We start from the raw sequence: 19,345 nt of genomic DNA, 5'->3' as shown, positions 1-19,345 counted from the left end.
GTTTAATTTCGTTTATTTGGCATGTAAAACTTCTGACCAGCAGGCAAATAATTTGCCATGTCCTTTGTATAGAAATACATGAAATATGTTAGCAATTTTTTAGATAAAATATTACCTAATTTTGTAGCTTTGACAAATTTTTGTGTTTAGGTCGTGTTCTTTTTTATATTTTTATATAAATGTGTCAAAATTTTTTCTGCAAATCGATTTTGGACCATTGTTGGTTTCGTTGTTTTTAGTCGCATGTATTTCTTGTCCAAATTATTTCGTATTTGGAATTGTTTTTTACATTCAGCTTTTCGAAAAGAGTTTCTATTAGATAATTAAAAAATTAAGGCCCTTCGATAGATATGTCCTTATAATAACGATTCAAATCAAAATAAAACAATAATAAATTGATTTTTAACTTCCGTTTTGACGAAAGAAACTAAGTTCTTAATATAAACTAATGTGGTCAATAGAGAGATTTTTTTGAACAGTGGTAAATTGCAACAGCATAAGTTTTTATTCTTTTAATTAATTGAATTTTTCACTGACTATACATACAGCTGTTTTTAAGTACTGCCAAATACCCTTCATCAGGGATCTTGGAATTATTTCTTATATTTAAATACCAAATAAATGAATAAATAAATGTGTGAGACTGTAAGTATCAAGTATTGAACTCGTACTCCTCCAACCACTAGCTTTGAAAACCCCTAGTTTTCTAAACCAAACTGGAGCTTTGTTAATGTCATGCAACACATTATTTATTAGTAGTTATTTTCGTTTTCTAAGTACTTTATTAGCGACAAAAATCTGTTTGTTCCAAGTGACACTTGGGAACAGTTGGCATACAATACGCTCCTGTCAGAATTCATCATCATCATTAGTGGCGAAATGATCCTAATTGAATCTTCGCCTCCCTTTGAAAATTCCTCCACATATCTCTTCGTTTGCTATCATTCTCCAGTTTTTTCTTCCAAGCTTTTTTCTTCTGGTGCATATTGAAATATTTTTTTGTTGGGTTATCTATATTCATTTTTTGAATATGTCCAGCCCATTATAATTGCTTTAGTTGTACTCTCTTGCTTATTGCTGGTTCTCCAAACACTTTTTGATATTCGTTGTTAAATCTTAGCCGATAGGTGTCGTCTTCTTCTCTAATTGGACCAAGTATGTGATGTATGATCCTGCGTTCGAAGATATCTAGCTTATTTTCGGGGATATTCTTAATTTAGTAAGCATATTTGAACCTAGTGCTTTATATAGTCCATCAAAGTTTTTTTTGATGCCTTTAATCTTTCATTTATTTCCTGACTGCAGTTATTGGTTGAGTTTATTACTGATCCAAGATATTTGAAGGATTCAACCTGCTCTCATTGATTTGGCTGTTTATTTAAAACTACTGTAACTTTCGCTTAGTGTTGGTATGTTTCGTGCTATCATGTTTATGTCATCAGTAATGGCATAAATTTGCGATCCTTTGTTCCATATCGAACCAGATGTTGCAACATTTTTTTTTTCGTACTACATATTCAGGCGCCAAGGGGAACAAAATGGGCGCTTGTGCATCTCCAAGTTCTCAGATAGCTAACCATTTACGGTGTACTACCTATTATTGTCATCTTGATTAGGCTTATAAGTTTTTGCGGTATTTGAAAATAATAATAATAATAATAATAATAATAATAATAATAATAATAATAATAATAATAATAATAATAATAATAATTGTTAAACCGAAAAGCACAACTGGTCACCTGTAAATCATAAATCCATCTGGTCACCCAAAAACTTAAGTGACAGCTAATGTCAAACGTTCGTGTTGGTTATTGGCGGAATTTTTAGCGTGGTTTTTCTAGTTTTTTGTTAGCGTGGTTTTTAATAAAGTGTACAAGCCTTGGCGAACCGCTAGGCAAATTACAAAAAATTATCTCTTTTATTTTTCTTTTTGTAACATTTTGGCGACCGTGACAGGACACTTTCATCCAATTCGCATAATTGGAGTCCGTATCAGCAGGTGCTGATCAGTGTACAAATAGTTTGTTGTTCAATTCGCATAATTGGACGCATACAAGTCATAAAAGTGGTGCGCTATACATTAGCAACAGACTTTCGAATTTTAATAACATTCAATACAATCGTTTGCATGATCTGAAGGTTAAAATTGTAGCAGCTTCATTATGTCAGACGGAGAGAACGCAGCAACTACACCAAAACCATTAGCAATAACGTCTCTAAAGCAACAAAGAGCATCGTGCAAGGGAAGCTTAACACGAATCAATAATCAAATTGATTCAACAATACAATTATCTTACATTGAACTGGAGTGTAGATTGGGATTGGTAGAGTCGTACTATAAGCAATCTACTTACTATCAATTTCAAATTGAGAATTTAGATCCCGCTGATGGTGGACGCAATGATTTAGATGAGTTGTATATCACGGTTAAAACTAAAATAAAGTCTCTTATGGAAGAACGTCGACCAAGAGATGTTGTTAATAACGAACACAGCTTCGTAATGTCACCAACAATTAATAACACTCGTTTACCAGCTTTGAAATTGCCACATTTTGATGGAAATTATATGGATTATAAAAACTTCATACACTCATTTAATAACTTAGTTAATAATGATGCTACTATATCCAAGATCGAAAAATTCAACCATTTGTTGACATGTTTAAGTGGAGAGGCGCTATCAACCGTAAAGGCCTTTCAAGTGTCGGAAGAAAACTACGAGCTAGTTATTGCACGTTTAAATGATCGTTATGATAATGACACGCTCATATTTTTAGAAAATATATCTGCACTCTACAAGGTTCCTGTGGCTTGTAATTCGGATTCCAAACAGCTCAGAAATATTGTAGATACAATGTCAGCGCTCTATAGCTCACTCAAAACATTGAGTTCTACGACACAAATCATGGACGCAATCATGATCCATCTGTTAATGAACAATGTGGATCCCGGTACGAAGCAACGTTGGGAGGATCAGCTGTCTTACGAAACGTTGCCTACATGGGAGGGCTGTTGTAAAATGTTAGAAAGAAGATGTCAACAATTGGAAGCACAAGGCAAAAACAATAACCTTCAAGTCTCAAATCAATTAGCAAATAAACCAGTCATCAAGGGATCAAAACAATATACAATGCTAACAAGTATAAATAAATTTCAGAAATCCGAATTGGTATGCGTATTTTGTTTGAAGAAAAATCACTCAATTACTACGTGTCAGCGTTTTATTATTTTATCCACTAAAGATAAGAAAGAAAAGGTACGTCAATTGCAATTATGTTATAACTGTCTTAATAAGGGACATAGTGTAGCGGAATGCCCATCAAGATACTCGTGTCGGTTTTGTAAGCAGCGACATCATTCCTTGATTCACCAAACTGTTGAATCACCAGTACAAGTTCCTTTTCTACATTCAGCGGATAATAGTGAAAATCAAATTAGTACATTCTCAGCCACATCACATGCCACTTCAGTAAGAAGCGACTCAATTCAAAAGAAAAGTACAGTCATTTTAGCCACAGCTATTATTCTTGTGCAAGATGCTGGTGGTTGCTACCATATGTGTAGAGCACTACTGGATTCCTGTTATCAGGTGAATCTACTCACACATTCATTTGCACAGCTATTAAATTTAAGAAAATCAAAATCCTCAATTGATTTATCTGGTGTTGATGACGCTTGCATAAAATTAAACTTCAAAACTCAAACTACTATACGATCTAGAGTAAGCAATTTTGAAAAATCGGTTGAATTCCTGTTAGCAAACAACATCACTGGCTATCAACCTGACGAATCTATCTCCTTAAAGAATATGCCGATGCCGAAAGCCATCGAATTTGCAGATCCTGAATTCAATGTCCCAGGAAAAATCGATGCACTATTGGGAACGGAAGTATTTTTCGCGTTATTGTTATCTGGTCGCACCCAACTCGGTGTTAATCTACCAACACTTCAAGAGACCAAATTGGTTTGGATTGTGAGTGGTAAATGTGAATCATCAAGCATGTCATCTTCAGATTACCGAAGTTTTTGCACAACATTCCAAACATTAAACTCTAATGTTGAACGTCTGTGGAAATTGGAGGATGTTACTACCCAACCTTCGAAATTCACCATTGAGCAACAACAATGTGAAAAGCATTTTGTAGAGAATGTACAGGTAAATGCCGAAAATCGAATAAAAGTACGTTTTCCATTTAAAACCAATCCCGATGCTCTCGGTAACTCTAGTGACATAGCGTTGCAGAGATTTTGTTGGATGGAACGAAAACTGAATAAAAATCCATCATTGAAAAAGGATTACGCATTGTTTTTAAAGGAATATGAAAATCTAGGTCACATGTCCCGGATTATGTCTCCTGATCTGAGTCGTGCTCACTATTTCATTCCACATCATTACGTGTTGAAACCAACTAGTGAGACCACGAAATTGAGAGTAGTATTTGACGCGTCATGTCGCTCAGCATCACAAGTATCACTAAATGACTTACTGATGGTTGGACCAACAATACAAAATGATTTATTTGTTACACTAATTCGTTTTCGGAACCATCAGTATGGGTTAATGGCAGACATAAACAAAATGTACCGTCAAGTGTTGCTTCATCCAGATGATAGGCGGTTCCAACTAATACTATGGCGAGAAAATGAACACAAACCAATCTCAACGTATATGCTTAACACCGTCACATACGGCACATCAGCGGCTCCACACCTTGCAATACGAAGTCTCCAGTATGCTGCTGAAAATTATCATCAGGCGCATGAACTAGGAAAGGCCGTTATTCTAAACGACTTTTACGTTGACGATATGGTCACCGGAGCGGACGATTTGGCAACATTGATGCAAATAAAAGAAGAAGTTTCTGAAATATTAAATCACTTTGGGATGGAATTGTGTAAGTGGCATTGTAGTCATTGTAACTTAAATGCAACTTTGGAACGCGACCTTCAGCTGAATGAAGACACAACCAGTGCTCTCGGAGTAAAATGGAGACCAGATACAGATGTATTTCTGTTTTCGTTTAAACCTAAAAAATTGGTAAGCGTTACTACTAAAAGATCGATTCTATCATTTACAGCTTCATTTTTCGATCCGTTGGGCCTAATCAATCCAATCATTGTAGTACCAAGAATCATATTACAACAGCTGTGGGTACAAAATATTTCTTGGGATGAAGGCATTCCAGAGATTTTAGCAAATAAATTTAAGGATTTCATTGATGACTTGCAACATTTACCACTGCTACATATTCCTCGTTTTGTACGAGTGTCTAACACAATTGAAGTACAAGTTCACGGCTTCTGTGATGCATCTGAAAAGGCGTACGGTTGCTGCCTATACTTGAGATGTAAGGATTCATTGGGAACCATATGCGTAAACTTACTTACTTCAAAATCAAGATTGGCTCCTACGAAAACATGTTCGTTGCCACGACTAGAACTCTGTTCAGCTCAATTATTAACGAAATTATGGGCAAAGGTACAACCGCATTTATCGTTTGAAATATCAGAAGTCCATTTCTGGTCCGATTCACAAATCACACTTCATTGGATTCGCTCTGAATCATCAACATTATCCGTTTTCGTTGGCAATCGAGTTGCCGACATCCAAAATTTGTCAACAAATACTACATGGCATCATGTTGATTCAGCAAATAATCCGGCAGACGTCATTTCGCGTGGGTGTTCGGTGCACACATTGCAGTCATCCATATGGTTTCACGGGCCAACATTTCTCCAAAACGACATTAATGAATGGCCTCTGCACTCATCAGTGGAATTACAGACCACACATCTTAATTTGGAACGCAAGAAAACGTGTCTGATTATTAAACAAAGGAAACCATCATATATTATCGAACAAATTTATTATTATGGTAATTATCTTAAATGTGTGCGTACATTTGCCTACGTGTTACGTGTCATTCAACCACGATCAAGAAATACTGATGTACTCAAGGCTAGCGAATTAAAAAATGCTCTATATCATATTGTTTGGGCTATTCAACAGCACCATTTTGCTAGAGAAATTACATTGCTGAAAACAAAAAAGCCAATTAAGGGTCAACTAGCAAACTTATGTCCGTTTCTCGAACAGTTTGGGAACTTGTTGTTATTACGCGTTGGTGGCCGTCTGATGAATGCAGATGTATCTTTTGAAGTGAAGCATCCTCTATTATTGCCAAAGGCGGACACATTCGTAGTCTCATTAGCGACACACATACATCGCTCGAATTTTCATGCCGGACCGCGAGCTTTAACAACACTCATTCAACAAGAATTTTGGGTCATAAATTGCAAGTCTTTAGCAACTCAGGTAGTTCGTAACTGTATTCACTGCATCAAATATAAACCGAAATTGTTAGAGCAAGTAATGGGTAATCTTCCTAAAGAACGAGTCACAGAATGCTTGCCGTTTCATGTTACTGGAGTCGATTTTGCCGGACCAATACCCACATATTTAAAGATAAGAGGCAAGCGACCATATAAATCTTATATTGCTGTGTTTGTATGCTTTGCAAGTAAAGCGGTGCATTTGGAGGCTGTAACAGAATTATCTGCAGACGCATTCATATCAGCGTTAAAACGATTCGTTGGTCGTCGAGGTGTACCTATGAAGATATTTTGCGACAACGCAACAAATTTCGTTGGTGCAGACAACAAGCTCAGAGAGTTCCGCAATTTCTTTAATAAACAATGTACAATTAATACCATCACGTCACATTGCGCAAATTTACGTATTGACTTTTCCTTTATACCGCCAAGGGCACCTCACTTCGGAGGTCTCTGGGAAGCTGCGGTAAAAATTGCAAAATCACACTTGTACAAAACCCTATCAAATGCTCGACTTACATTCGAAGAACTGGCTACGGCTCTCGTCGAGATCGAAGCTGTGATGAATTCCCGTCCACTTACAAGTATATCCACAGATCCTAATGACTTGTCAGTATTAACACCAGGCGAATTACTAATCGGCAAAAAACTAAAGCACATACCGGAACCAGTGATTACGTCACAGGAAATTTCGTTGCTTGCTCGATGGAAACGAATTACTGCAGTAAAATCTCAATTTTGGCGTCGCTGGCAACATGAATATTTATGCACATTACAATCACGAAATCGTTGGCAACATTCAACTCGCAATTTAAGGGTCGGTGACTTAGTAATTATTCATGACGATAACCTGCCACCTATGAAATGGCTTCTTGGTCGCATCATTCGCACGGTAACAGGAGCAGATGGCAAGGTCAGAGTGGCAGAAGTTAAGACGCCTGAAACCACACTCACTCGACCCATTGCGAAGCTGGCGTTGTTACCAATATTGAATTCAGATGATTCAATGGGGCCGGGATGTTAAACCGAAAAGCACAACTGGTCACCTGTAAATCATAAATCCATCTGGTCACCCAAAAACTTAAGTGACAGCTAATGTCAAACGTTCGTGTTGGTTATTGGCGGAATTTTTAGCGTGGTTTTTCTAGTTTTTTGTTAGCGTGGTTTTTAATAAAGTGTACAAGCCTTGGCGAACCGCAAGGCAAATTACAAAAAATTATCTCTTTTATTTTTCTTTTTGTAACAATAATAATAATAATAATAATAATAATAATAATAATAATAATAATAATAATAATAATAATAAGGTTAAGATTACCTTTGGCTATTTCTCTTTCTTCTCTTTCTTTTCCTTTATGGTGAAAAGGAATACCTGACGAGTCACCACTGAATAGTGACTCGTCAGCACTGCAACGAGTTTCGATTTCAGTTCTACATGTAAGGTGTTTCGTTCTGAATAAATTACAACTTGGTCATATTAATTTGAATTTTGCGCAACCCTTCATAGTGTTCCATCAATATTCTACTACTTTTAGAGAATGATAATTGATATTTTTCTGGAGACTTTTTATTAAAGGCAGCGATTGTTTAACTGCGGTGGATGCTTTTGATTCTAATTTAGCTACTGTATTAGCTATTTCATTTCCTTTTGTTCCTTAAAGTCCTGTAACTGAGATCACTAAGCTAAGTCAATTCAAGTTACCTCAATTTAAATCGTTGAGTTTTGCACTGACTTACTGTGATTTATATCAGATATATTTAATTATATTTTCCTATCAATATTTCAATTTTTATTTTCATTTCCGCCACGAGAAATATTAATTTCAGTTAATTTTTAGTTGTGTCTTAAGTGAATAATGTAATCAATTTATAATATTTAAATAAAATAAAATTAAAACTAACCTCTCTTGAAAGTAGTTAAACCGCAGTACTAGACAATGTAGATTGTATTGACTTGGGATGTTAATTATTGATTTAAATATTAGGATAAATTATGAAACTTACTTGAGATATGTTTAATTAGTTATATCTTCATTAGTATAAAAATATCATATTTTTTGGTGTGCTTAATTACATCTTGGTATTGTATACGTAAGTATTTGACTCAGAAGAAACATAATGCTTAGTATTGTATTTATTTCTAAACTTTAATTAAACTTGTAATTATTTTGTTTTGAAGCTAAGATATGTATTCTGGTAATATTTAAGTACCTAATATGTTTTAAGATGTTTAAATAAATATCTTAAATAATGAAGTTCTAATTTCAGATAAAATTTAATCTACTTTGTCTCAAATGGTGAGTTGATTTTATAATTTTTGTCTTAAAATGAAATATGTAATTTTTTATTTTATGAGAATTATTACTATATATACATTAGGAGGGGTGACAGACATTGTCGTGGCCTCTGCCTACTTCCCAGGTGATGAAAATGCAGTTCCACCAACGGAAGTCCAGCAGCTGATTAGCTTCTGCAGGTCCACTGGGCGGCAGCTAATCTTGGGCTGCGATGCAAATGCTCACCATACGGTGTGGGGGAGCAGCGATATTAACAAAAGGGGTGAGTACCTATTAGAATATATCATATCAGCAGGTTTGAATATAGCTAACAAAGGTAATAAACCCACATTTATTAACGCAATTAGAGAAGAGGTACTAGATCTCACTCTATGCACCAGAGGTATTGAGGAATCTATATGGAATTGGCATGTGTCGGACGAAGTGTCCCTCTCTGACCATCAACATATTAGGTTTGAAATTCCCGGTATATCCGCACAGCAGGAAAAAGTTTACCGACCCAGAAAAACCGACTGGCATAGGTACAGGGACTTAGTGTGTTCCGCAAACTTTTCCATAGCTAGGCCTTTACAAACTGTAGAAGAGTTAGAGTTAGCCGCTAACCACTTAGGTGAGGTATTACTAACCTCCTTTCATAACAGCACGGTTGCAGGCAATGCCACAATTTTGGGTAAGGTTCCTTGGTGGAACTCGCAACTAGCTAATAAGCGCAAATTAGTAAGGAGCTTATTCAATAGAGCAAAACGCTCAGGTAGGTGGGAAGAATATAAAATTGCACTCACAGACTACAATAAATCAATCAGACAGTCCAAACGGACTAGCTGGCGAAGCCACTGTGAAAGTATTGAGAAGCTGCCCGAGGCTGCCAGACTACACAAGGCATTAACTAAGGTCAAAAATAACGAAGTAGGCCTTTTAAAAAAACCCGATGGATCCTTCACCACTGGTCGTGAAGATACCCTTGAGTTTCTGTTGCAAACACACTTCCCTGGCTCTTTAATCGGAGCATCAACATCAAAATCAAACAGAGAAGTAACTGCTCCTACACGTCAGGAACACGCACTTTCTGGTGTTATCTTTGACAAGGACAAGGTGAAATGGGCGATCAGCTCATTCCTACCATTCAAGGCGCCTGGTGGCGACGGTATCTTTCCTGCTTTATTGCAGAATTGTACTGATATCATTCTAGACCCATTAATCAAACTCTTTAGGGCATGTTTCATTATGGGTTACATCCCTCACTCCTGGAGAGATGTAAATGTGATCTTTATTCCCAAATTGGGTAATAAACCCATGGACCAGCCAAAGTCCTACAGACCAATTAGTCTTACTTCCTTCTTATTAAAAACTGTCGAAAGGCTAATTGATCTGCACATACGGGAAAAAATGGGACAAACGGTTCCACTCCACCCCACACAATATGCCTATTCAAAAGGCAAATCTACGGAGGTCGCGCTGTATCACTTGGTCAGCAAAATTCAAAGCACCTTTCAATCTAAAGAAATTGCCTTATGTGCATTTCTGGATGTAGAAGGTGCTTTTGACAATACATCTTATGAGTCCATATCCAGTGCATTGGCCCGGAAAGATATAGACTCCTGTACAATAACGTGGATAGATAGGATGTTACGTGACAGGAACATATCTACCAAGTTAGGTAATACCACCGTTAGCATTAGTGCAGTACGGGGTTGCCCCCAGGGTGGGGTTCTCTCACCATTGTTATGGACGTTGGTAGTAGACGATCTACTAGTCAAACTGGAACAATCTGGCTACCATGCCATAGGTTATGCAGATGACTTGGCAATCATAGTTTGCGGTAAATATGAGGCCACAGTTACTGACGTAATGCAGGCGGCCTTACACAAAGTTTCGAGCTGGTGTATAAAAGAAGGCCTAAGTATTAACCCAAAAAAAGCAGTAATTGTACCATTTTCCAGAAGGTATAAACTGAACTTAGGGTCCCTATCTATAAAAGATACGGCTATTGAATGTTCCGACGAAGTTAAATATCTAGGAATCACCCTAGATAAGCGTCTTAATTGGAACACTCACCTGGATAATGTAATTGGCAAAGCCACAAGGGTAATGTGGACATGCAGGAACGCATATGGTAGGACCTGGGGCCTTAGTCCCAGAATTCTCTCATGGATCTACCGTACAATGGTCAGACCAATTGTATCCTATGCAGCTCTTGTTTGGTGGAATAAAGCACAACAAAAAGCTGCAATACTCAAATGCAATAAACTGCAAAGACTCGCATGTATCGCTATGACGGGAACTATCAGAACATGTCCCACATCAGCTATGGAGTCCATAGTGGGTTTTACCCCTCTGCACCTCTTCATTAAAAAGACGGCAGCCCTGAGTGAAGCTAGGCTACACTCTGGTATCAATATGCACGGAAGTCTTGACAGTCAAAACTCTATCTGCAGACTAGTTCCTGGCATAGAGATCTGCGATAGGACAGATCGCATGAACATGGAACTTCGCTTCGGTAGAAAGTTCGAAGTCCTCATTCCCGATCGATTGGATTGGGTAAATGGCACCCCTGGAGCAGAACCAGAAGTGATATCATGGTTTACCGATGGTTCAAAAACCACGGAAGGTGTTGGTGCTGGAATATTTGGTCCTAACACCAGAATCTCGCTAGCGCTGGGTATATGGCCCACTGTCTTCCAAGCAGAGGTTCACGCCATCGAGGTCTGCGCTCGTATCAACTTAAACAACGGGTTGAAAGGCGCCCGCATCTGTATTTACTCAGATAGTCAAGCGGCAATCAAAGCTCTATCCACCTGGAGGTTTTTCTCAAAACTTTCATTAGACTGCTTTGATATGTTGCAACAGCTGGCAAGCAGAAATAAGGTGACGCTTTGCTGGGTGCCTGGACACACAGGTATAAAAGGAAATGAATCTGCCGACAGCCTTGCAAGGGCAGGTTCTGCAACTAAAATCTGTGGACCAGAACCCTATTGTGGTCTAAGTTGGTCAACAACTAGTTATCTAATTGATAAATGGATCTCAGCCGAGAGAGGTCGCTACTGGAGTGACAATCGAGGTAACCGTCAGGCAAAACAGCTGGTTCATCCATATAGTTATGGCAAGGCATCCCTCCTCAGCAGATCAGATTTGAGGTTGCTGGTGGGATATTTAACGGGTCACCATGGACTGCGTTATCACCTTAACAAAATAGGTCTGTCCGAAGAGATAGAGTGTCGACTATGCTTAGAGGCAGATGAGACTACGAGCCACATTCTCTGTGACTGCCCAGCCTTGATCTGGGCAAGGAGGAAATCACTGGGAGGAGAGCTGCTCTCTCCTTCTGACATTAGGAGGTCCTCAACGGACGACATTCTGGCCTTCATTCGGAAAGCGGAATGTCTTCTGTTCAATTAGGGTCAGTTACGGCACAAAAGATCAATCTGGTCGCAGTGCTCTGCTCCAGTGGGAGCTAGTACCCTGTTTATTTCTATTTCTATTTCTATACTATATATTTTTGATGAACAATATATTTAATATTTCACAAACAAGCAAGTGCATATTAATAAATATTTATATATATTAATTTTAATTGTACTTACAAAAAAGGAGTATATAGCTTTAATTTCCAAATTAGGCTTAGGGCTTAGGGCTTAAGGAGTATATGTTTTATTGAAGAAAAAACACAGAATGAGGAGTGACAACAATAATTATAAAAAATAAGATAAGCTTGATTTTGTACTGGTGTATGTAATTAATTCTACTTATAAAAGCAGAGTATATAGCTTTAATTTTTAACTTAAATCGAACTCAGTTATGAGGTATGCAAAAATGTCATGTAATGTGTAATCTGCATCTGATATGCAAATGTTTTTTTCACATAAGCAAATTTAAAATTTCATAAGTAAGAATACATCATGTTGTATCATTTATCACTCATATTCAAATTGAGTCCCAAAATAACAATAAAATATATTATTATTTTGTTTCAAAAATACAAATTTTCTTGTTTTGTTTGAAATATATAAAAATAGATTACCTTCCTTAATGGATAGAAAACAGAAGTTTAACTATTCATTTAGATCTAACAAGTTCTTTGGTTAAATTATATTTTGTCCCTATGAGAATTTAATTTAATTTATAGCTTAAAATGAAATATTTAGGAATTTGGTCAATTTATTGCAACTAAACCAACCGCAAATTTAACTTTCCAGTTGTGGTAGAAATTATAAATGAATTATTGTATAAACAAATTGTTCTCGTTTGGAAATGCTCATGTTATCAGAATGCATGTAACTTGCAATTAAACGAAAACAAAAGAAAAATGTTGGGTATTAAATTCATTAAATTCAAATCTAAAGCAAATCTGAAGGAAATCTGAAGCGTTTGCAGCAAGTGTAAATGGCATCCAGTAAATAAATTCGTCTTTTTGCATAAATTCTCGTAATAATGAAATGCAATGTACTTGCATATATGCATTAGTTTGAGTTGGAAAATTAGTCAGCACTCCTGCCTACTGCATCCGTAGAGGCTGAAAATTTCTCTTGAATTGTTGCTTAAATACGAAATGCGAAATGTGAAATTAGGTTAAGAAAAACTTGTGTTAGCATTTCTGAATTATGCATCAACACTGCAAGGAAAAATTAAATAAAAACTTATATATTTTATGTTTCAAGAAAGTTGCAAATATATGCGCACTGCAGGAGAATATGAAATTTCATAAGGAAATTTCTTACTTTGAACTGAACTGAAAGTATTGCATATTTTAAGGAGGCTAATTTGCATTCTTGTAGCAACACGCTTGGGGGAGTCTAGTTGCTTGCTACCAGTGCCGAGAGAACAATGTTGCCAAATTACTGCACTAATTATATGCAGCCGAAAGTGGGTGTGGCACTGTAGGGACACTGCTAAGTAGCAAATATGTAAGCTGTGCTATAGAGCGTTAGCAATAAAAGTTACTAAATGCATACTAATTTATAGTTGAAGACGAACTTCTTACAGTAGGAAGACCGCCGGGTATGAAAATACTCAACAAAGGATGCAATATTATGCAATACAATTATTAATGTTTATTTAAACACTTATGTGACTTTGTGTGTTTGTGTTTACATGTTTGCGTTTTGTGAACTAGAGCAAACGCATTAAATTTTCAAGATACTGCAATCGATAGCACACATGCTCGGGCAGATTATTTTTATTGCGAAAACTATGATGAAAGAGTTTTAAAAAAGAATACTTAAAAGATTAATAATAAACATTTATGAATAATAAAAATGCAATTAAAAGTTATTAAAATATTTTATTTTTTTTGTAAAGTAATTATTTTTATTTAATCGAAATATACATCAGCATATTAGAGAATTTCATTAAGTTTATTGCATGCTCTATTTTATGTTTAAAAATAAAATATAAAATAAAATCATTTCTTCGATAATAACATTTTTTGCAAGATCGTCAAACCAAAGAAAAAATAATAATAATACTTGAAGGAATAGTATTATTTTTTGTGCTTTTTATGCATTATTTTATAAAATTAATTTATTAAATATTTTCATTCACAGTCTTACAATAAGCAGTTATACCTGAAAACTACTTGAACATGGATTTTTATTTTACAAACAAAAAGTATTTTAACAAAAATTGACTTCATCGTCTTCGGCTTGCCTAGAATTATTTTCATAGTTAGTTAGTTAGTTGTGGTGGAGGGAGGACGAATCCTCCCCAATTAACTAAAAGAAAGGAATTAACTAAAACGCATTTACAAAGGTAAGAATCTGGCTAATGCTAATGCTGGAGATATCGCTAAGTGAGTTATTTTCATAATTTAATTTTTCTTTAGTTCAAGATCCTGTTGGAAAAGATATTAATCTAGATACTTTTAATTTACTTTTATGTATCAAATTGGAGGTTCTACATTTAGAGTAAATGGGCCATGTAGCTGAGGATACATGAGATCAATTCTTATGTCGCATGTCGCAAAAAATATTATGAAGTATAATAATCTTTACATAAATAAGTAAATATTTCCAAATGTAATCATGATTATCTGCCACCTAAATTAACAAACTATTGTATAGATAACATATAATAATTGGGATGTTTTGCATCCAAAATAAAACAACTTATGTAAAGATAACACAGAACAAGTGAGTATGTAAGATGAATTATGAAAATGAAGTTGTAAATTATAAAACCAATGTACAAGTGTTTTATTTATTAGTTTACAATAAAGGACTTAGAAAATCATCTTATTTATTGTTTTTAGTTACACTTTAGGGTAAGGCAAGGAATCCCATTTGCGTTCTTCAAATTATTTGAAGACAATCGATAATATATTTATTCCTACATTGTTGTGAATAAATTTCACATGGTTAATTGCTGGCATCACATCGCTATCCCTGCAGGATTCTATTTCACGCTTTTCAGCTAATTTATTCCCTTTTCGACTATGTTTTTTCCCACATTTCAATTCAGGACAAGCTGTGCAACAAAATATTTGTCCAGTTTTTATAAAAACACTTTTTTTCTTTATAAATTTTTAGTTTCAAGAGTTTACATGGAAGTAGCTTTGTTTATCCTTTTGCGGCGTTTTTGCATCCCTTCCACATGCATGATTGCATTCGACCACGTTTGCATAGATGCAACATCGCTTGTATTTCGTTTATTTTCTTCTTGTTTTTAGCAATTTTTCATTTTCTGCAGAAACGATCACAACCAAACTGCACTTCAGACCTTTTTTATCGAAGATTTTTCATGAATAAAATATAAATCAAAAGTTTTGCCTCCTCTTCCTCCAGTGCAGCTGATGTTTTTTATTATTCAACTGCAACTGCTGTTTGTGCTTCTACTCTATGTAAAACTCTGTATAGTTAAGCATCCAAAAATAACATAAACTACACACGTATCTCGTGTTTATGGCTGCGATGGTGTTAAATATATTAACAAAAAATTATTACCAAATCTTGTGGGTATATCTCAAATCCTACAACAAACGTTGTAAATTCACTTCACACGTAGCAACTATCCAGCAAAATGTTTATCCAAAACTTAATACAAAAAGTTGCTTCTGAAGGTTTGATATATTGCGCAAATTTTAATTTTTATTATTTAACTTTTGTTTTGTTTTCATTTTTGAGGTGAGTTTCAAAGTTTTACAATATTTTAAAGAACCAAAATTTTGTTCTAAAATTGCAAAAGGCTAAGCAAGGACGAAAATATTGAACATATCTGGTGAACCTGTAAATATTATGAATAGATCCACACCAACGAGTAACTTTTGAGTAAACTTGGAAAAGGAAGACAACATATAAGCTCGCCATGAAAACCTTTATCAATTATTTTAAGCGGCATAAAGATCAATACTGTTTTATTCAGTGCAAATATATATAGAGAATCGAGCAAATCTGATGAGAATAAAAATGTGTACTGATATTTCATAAAAATGATTTTCAAATACGAGGGTCAAAATTTATATATTGAGCCTTGGCAACACTGATAGTTGTCAGGTGTTATCTGACATTTCCATACGAAAGGTTAACAATATTCAAGATAACCTACCTTAGACTTTTTGTCCAAAGTAAATACTCGTTGTATTACGAGTATTTACAGTGATTTTAAATTGTGTGTTCGTGAAAATATGGAATTAACGCGAGAAAATTTTTGTGCAATGATTTATTTCGTCGTGGATTATGAAGACAAGTGTGCCTCCATTAACTTACTTCATCGACCACATTTAGCGATGAGGCTCTATCTTTTGCTTCTGTGAAATGCTGCTACAGTAATTTTAATCATGGCCGCAGCTTACTCACTGATTGCGACTGAAATTCGTGAAGATTATCTAAAATCAGTTGTTGTGCCAGAAAACATTGATGTTGTGCAAAACCTGATAATACAAGATCGACATGCGACATACTGTAGGATTTAGGTTAGGGTAAAATCCTATGCATTAGTTTTACCAGCATATATAAAATATTGCACAATCATTTAGCCGTGAGAAAGATTTGTCTTCGTTGGATCTCCATCATTTGACAAAATCTCAAAAAAATGCTCATTTCGATTGGTGCACACAGCACACAAATGCTCAAGAAAACAATGGCGGTATTTCAAAAGATCAACCAAATCCAACACTTTGAAACAAATGTGCGTTGGCGCAGCTATGCGATTACAATTACAGGAACATGAAATGGTCAATTCCGAAAGATATACAACCATTTGTTTACCGCAAGTCTTCAATGAAATACGGAAAATAAACAAGGGCTGTCAGGTCCAAACATTTCGTCTAACAACAATGTATAGTCTTGATTTGGCACCCAATGACTTCTTCTTATTCCCGTACGTCAAGAATAAATTGCATAGACAACGCTTATGATTTTTGTCAGCGGAAGAAGCAGAAGTCGTTGTTGCATTAAAAACCACGTTTTGGAGGTGTCTGCAGGAGATTGAAAAAATGCTTTGACAAATGGGTTGAACGTCTGCAAAAGTATATCAAACATAAAAGAGAATACTTCGAGAAACAATAAAGCAATTTTCAACGACCACTTAGTGTTTTTTCATTATTAGGCTCAAAATATAAATATTGACTCTCGTAGCAGTCTTTAAAGTTAAATCGCGTGCGAGTTTGACTAATTGCACACCAAATTGAAGAAATTGAAATTTTGTTTTTCTGTTTCCAGCTTCAGTTTTCAGTTTCGGATTTCAGTTTCTGTTTGCAGTTTATTCTTCCCATTTGGGTTTCTAGTTCTTATTTCCAGCTTCTATTCTTAGTTTCTGTTTTCAGTTTGGATTTCCAGCTTCTGTTTCCAGTGTCGGACTTTAGTTTCTGTTTCCAGTTTCTTTTTCCAGTTTTGGTTTCTATTTTCTATTTCCAGCTTATATTCCCAGTTTCGGATTTTAGTTTCCATTTCAAGTTTTATTTTCCAGTTTTTGTTTTTAGCTTTTTTTTTTAGTTTATTTTTCAGTTTTTGTGTCCAGTTTTTGTTTTTAGTACGCATTATCTATTTATTCTGTCTGATCCTCACGTTTTCTATATAACATCAGTTGAGATAATGTGATTCACCCTGTTTTGTATTGAATATTTTGCTAGAACTTTCTACTGCCTGATTCCAAGCTTAATAAGAGTTCCGAGAGGAAATGAATGCTAGAACCAAAAATCTTTAATATGTTAATATATTAAAAGGGTTAACTTATTACTTTTATATTGAAGCTATTTGAACCAACGCACTTGAGCACTTTTATTCTTTATTAACTGGATTAATGTTTATCACTTCATCAGACTAAGCAATAATTGACTTTCTGCATATCTGCATACCTCCCAAAGGAACCTATAACTATTCTGAGATTCGATAACGCGCTGTTGGTAAGTCTGTCAGTTTTCGCAAATAATTTCAAGGTTCTATCCTTTATGTATTTTTTGATCGAATCAATCTTGAGATCCCTGAAGATGTCATTCGTCCTAATGTAACATGGTACCTTATTGTTGCGGTTCATATTGTTCAATCTGTTCTGAAACTGAAATCAAACTGAAATGTTAATGGTAAAGTTATAATAAGAAAAAATTTCATACGGATGATTATACATCAATGATATTAAAAATCAGTTTTATTTTATTGTCAGTACAAATAGAATTTAAACGTATGCATTGCCTGCGACAAAATCAATTTCCAAACAGCTTTTTAAAAAAAATAAATTTCCACAAAAATTTTAACAAAATCTTATTTTTGAGTTCACATCAGACTCAGTACTTCAGTGCTTAGAAAATTCAGTATTTTCTTTATACGTGTTTTATTTGGAATTTGTCTTTTAGCTGTGTTGCTTCCTGTGAAAGCTGTCATTTCTGTGTCTGTACTTTTCGAGTTTATTCCATTTTTAATATGTCTTTGTCAATAAAATATCAATACAGTTTCATCGTGTGTGAGTGCACCGCATTGCAGCTGAACCAGGATAATTTATCCTTGATGTCGTTGCTGTTGTGATTGTAGTTGTTATGCTTTGCGGAATTATTATATTCCTTTTTACAACATTTTACGTGTTTAGCGCTGTTTTTCAGGAAGCATGCAACACTGACAGCCAGTGTTGCACAATCAAATGCACCAGCACACTAAAACTCACACACGCACACAATACAAATACAAATACAAAAGGAAACTCATTGCAAATCATGTCAAGGGGAAATCACAACCGAAATGAGTATCAAAAAGGGAAAAACAGAAACACTGAAAAACAAAATATATAAATGGCAGGATATTTATAATTTTTTTATATTCATTTATTTGTGTCACTGGCTTAACCTCAAAATAGTCAAGCGTGAAATAAATCTCCGAAATGCATGTATGCATGTATGCATATATGTACATGTACATACATAGTTGATATTAAAATTCATACTGTTATTTGAGTTAAAAGCTTATATGCCAGCATTCACACAAAAACGCTAGTATAGAGTATATGTATGTGTGTATACCTCTATGCGTTTGTATGTGTAAATATATTTCGAAACAGCACTGCACTTCGCAAAATTCCGTAATCCTTAATTAAACGGCATAAGAAAAAAATTTGAAAAATGAAATAACGAAGCGAGCGGTAAACTCAAAAATTACAAAATTGTGTTGGCTTACACCGCCACGCCCGCTGCACATGTTTCACGCCTCAGTAAATACACAAATGAATGTTTTACTTTAAAACCCACCCAAATTAAATAAAAAACTTCAGTTTTAGCCAACTAACCGACTTCACC

The 19,345-nt window shown here is 35.2% G+C and overlaps 1 protein-coding gene across 1 annotated transcript; it reads left to right on the top strand.

The window, feature by feature from the left end:
- The first annotated feature begins 2,165 nt into the window (after positions 1–2,165).
- LOC119685888 lies at positions 2,166–7,361 on the top strand. Its single transcript, XM_038100291.1, has one exon. It carries the CDS (start codon positions 2,166–2,168, stop codon positions 7,359–7,361), a length of 5,196 nt encoding a protein of 1,731 aa, XP_037956219.1.
- Positions 7,362–19,345: the final 11,984 nt, after the last annotated feature.

This window comes from Teleopsis dalmanni, chromosome 1 (genome assembly GCF_002237135.1).
Source record: "Teleopsis dalmanni isolate 2A chromosome 1, ASM223713v2, whole genome shotgun sequence".
NCBI lineage: Eukaryota > Metazoa > Arthropoda > Insecta > Diptera > Diopsidae > Teleopsis > Teleopsis dalmanni.
Note: the sequence above shows the minus strand (reverse complement) of the source record. Positions and strands in the feature narration are given on the sequence as shown.

Coding starts and splice junctions, on each gene's coding strand:
- LOC119685888 (XM_038100291.1), top strand. CDS start 2,166: ATGTCAGACGGAGAGAACGCAGCAACTACACCAAAACCATTAGCAATA.